This window comes from Rutidosis leptorrhynchoides, chromosome 4, assembly GCF_046630445.1.
Source record: "Rutidosis leptorrhynchoides isolate AG116_Rl617_1_P2 chromosome 4, CSIRO_AGI_Rlap_v1, whole genome shotgun sequence".
NCBI classification, from domain to species: Eukaryota; Viridiplantae; Streptophyta; class Magnoliopsida; order Asterales; family Asteraceae; genus Rutidosis; species Rutidosis leptorrhynchoides.
The window spans coordinates 188079587-188082813 of NC_092336.1; the positions used below are offsets into that span (position 1 = coordinate 188079587).

At 33.0% G+C, this 3227-nt stretch overlaps 1 protein-coding gene across 1 annotated transcript; it reads right to left on the minus strand.

Moving 5' to 3' along the window:
* Positions 1-220: 220 nt before the first annotated feature.
* On the minus strand, positions 221-2330 carry LOC139844029 (uncharacterized). The gene is made up of 4 exons (XM_071834232.1): positions 2135-2330; positions 1671-1809; positions 1314-1447; positions 221-1201 (listed from the first exon to the last, which is right to left on the minus strand). The coding sequence occupies exons 1-4, from the start codon at positions 2308-2310 to the stop codon at positions 415-417; spliced, it is 1236 nt and encodes a 411-aa protein (XP_071690333.1). The 5' UTR covers positions 2311-2330; the 3' UTR covers positions 221-414.
* Between the last annotated feature and the right edge of the window lie 897 nt (positions 2331-3227).

The window sequence follows — 3227 nt, forward strand, 5'->3', positions numbered from 1 at the left end:
AGAGAAAGAAAGAAACACTTTGTAAGTGTGAGAAATGGTGCAAGTTTAATGCTTGCATTCATGGCTATTTATAGCAAAAATATCACAAGTTTAGGTAATACAATAATATTACTTTTGTGTATCAATAATTGACTATCCATTTATATATATATATATATTTATATATTATAACAATTACCAAATTTATATTTCAAAGTTAAAAAAGACATGCGGTGAAGGAAGCAAAGTGAAACCTTAATTGAGTGCTTCAAAGTTTTTTTACAAAACTCTAAAACCTTTATTTTGGGGCTAGAATTGGTTGTTAAAGTAGCAAACAAATACAAATTGTTCCCTGTCACTCATCTCAATACTAATACAGTAACAACAAATCTATTTATCTTCTATCTTATTTATATAACAAAAAGAAAACACAAGTTACACACATATGGGTGACTGAGTTAAGTCAATTATCTCAGGACATACGCCCGAACCCTCTGTTTTCTTCCTTCGTGTACTCGGTCTGTACTCGGGTGATGGACTAAAAACATCTATCACCTCAACCTCACCAACAGAAACACAAATCTTGTTTCTTGTTCCATCTTTATTTCTAGGTATGCCACCATTTTTATTTTCCATCGTTTGAGAAACATCACGACAGTTGTTCAAGTCTGTAAATGAGCTCTTAGAGATGTTATCGAACAACCATCCTGTAGATTCTTTAGTACCATATTCTTCATCATCTGAAACACAAATCGCCTCTACTTTATTGTTATGATTATTTGCAGAAACAAGAACCGGCATCGTTATATCATTATCTTCATACGTTGCCTCCTCATCATAGGACGCAACAATATTGTCAAATTCTTCATCCTCATCCCATATATTATTACTGTAGGATGGTTGTTTGTTAAATTCAGTATCTAAAATATGTGATGCTTCTTGATTGTTATCGTGATCTGCAAAAACAGGAACCTGCAATGTTACATCTTCATCCCGTCCCTCTGAATCGCGGGACCCACTAGCTTTTTCAGGTTCTTCATCATCCGATATATCATTATCATATTTAAACATATCATCTTCTTCAATTTCTTTGTAACCTTCTGTGTAACACGGAAGTTCATCCATAGACCGAATATGTACCCTCATTTGGCTTGGTAAGGTAGGGCACCCCGCATAATGCTTTGTGTATTTTGTTGAAAAAAAGTTGACTGTTAGGTTCAAGCTGTGATCATAAAATCACAAATCAATATATGTTAATAAACAGTAATAACTTTCGGATATAGAAACCGAAAGATACAATTTGGAGCAAAGACTGAAAAAAACATTATACATACTTGTTCCAGGCAGGTAATGTGAGCATGGTGTATGCCAGTTTGATCTTATTTGCAAGTCCATTAAGGGATTTAAATCCGACTGCCGCCTTTCTAACAGCTAACGATTCCACAGGGTGTTGCCATGCCCACTCAAACTGCAACAATCAACTTAAAATTATAATTATAATTATAATTATAATTATATTATAATTATAATTATAATTATAAACAAATCTAATACTGAGTAATAAACAGTAGACATTCACAAAAAACTCTAAAACTTCACTGGTTAAGTATATAGTGTCGAAAAACAGATTAATCTTAGTTTATTACAGGATTTTCTAAAATTATTTTATGTAGCTAGTTGATTGATCATACCTGAAGTGCAACTGTGTTAGTAGGGAAACCATGTATGCATAGTACCATTTCCCAAGGGCGTTTTTTCTTCGTCCTGAATGCACCACTGCATAATTCCCCATTGTGTTGTCTGATTCGCCTTCGTGGGTTAACCGTAAACCTAGAAAAAAACAGATCATGCAACTAATCTCATAAATAATTCATAATAATATCTTTTTAAGCCAAATAAATAAAATTAAAATGTTGTATTTAGAACATAATCATAAGATAATATGACTAAACAACAAATCTAATCAGAAATACATGATAATTAAAACACAAAAGGCTCTCTGCTTCATCAATTATCAATAAATCTTACAATTAAAAACTCTTCTAGTTTCAGAAATCGGTAACACAGATTTAATCCTAAACTAAACCAGAGTGTCAGAATCACTGAATTAACAGAACAAGCGCATATAGTCATATAGATATAGATATAAACATACCCGATGTAAGTATGTCCTTTGTATCTAGGGCAGAGTGACGTCAACAAATAGCAAGCAAAGAAGCCTGATTCCTCTTCTTCTAAATCATTGGATCGGAATTCATCATTCTCACCATCGTGATTCGATTCAGAATTAATTAGTAGGGTTTTTGATTGTCGCCCCTTTCTTTTCCCCATTTCTGATCTCACTTCGCTCTTTCTGTTCGTTGCCGTTTGATTAAATCAGACCGTTGTGATCTTTGACCGTTGATTTCTTTTTGTCATATTCCGTAGAAATAAATTAATATAATATAATTAAGAATTAATTAATTACGGAGTAATACGGAGTAGGTTATTTCAATTGAACCGGGTTGTTTATATGGTTATTTGGGTTCAATATGGCCCAACGAAAGAGACCACACTTCAGTCTTCACCTTGGATGATCGATTATTTTTTTAAAATAGTAATTTTAATGAAGGTTCTTGCAAAAATGGAAAAATCTTTTTTTTTTTTTTTTTTTTTTTTACAAAAATGGTAAAACCGAAGTTTGAAACTTCGGTTTTGCCATTTCCGAAGTTTCAAACTTCGGTTTTGCCCTGCTGTGTCAGTAGAAACCCTAAACCGAAGTTTGGAACTTCGGTTTTGCAGATAAACAGTGTAACCGAAGTTTCAAACTTCGGTTTTGCAGTCTGCTTCAACAGTCTCAATAATGGACTGAAACCTGCAACCCTAGTCTCAATTATGGACTGAAACCTGCAACCCTAGTCTCAATTATGGACTGAAACCTGCTACCCTATCATGTCAAAATCTGATTTATCATCTTTTTTCATTTATTTATATCACCATTGTCATAAACTCAAACACAAACATCACCAAGAACACAATTCAAACATTTTAAAGTCAGTTTCAAACACCAACAACACAATTCAAACAAATCTTAATCAGTTTCATACATCAACAATTAGAAAAATGTCTATAATTCGTCCATTTATTGTTCATTTTCTTTGGGGAGGCCAGATTTCATTACAAAATGGTTGACTTACTGGTGATAACACAACGATTAGAAGGAGTTTTGTGTTGAACACCAAGGTTAACTGTATGTAGTTAAACCAAAT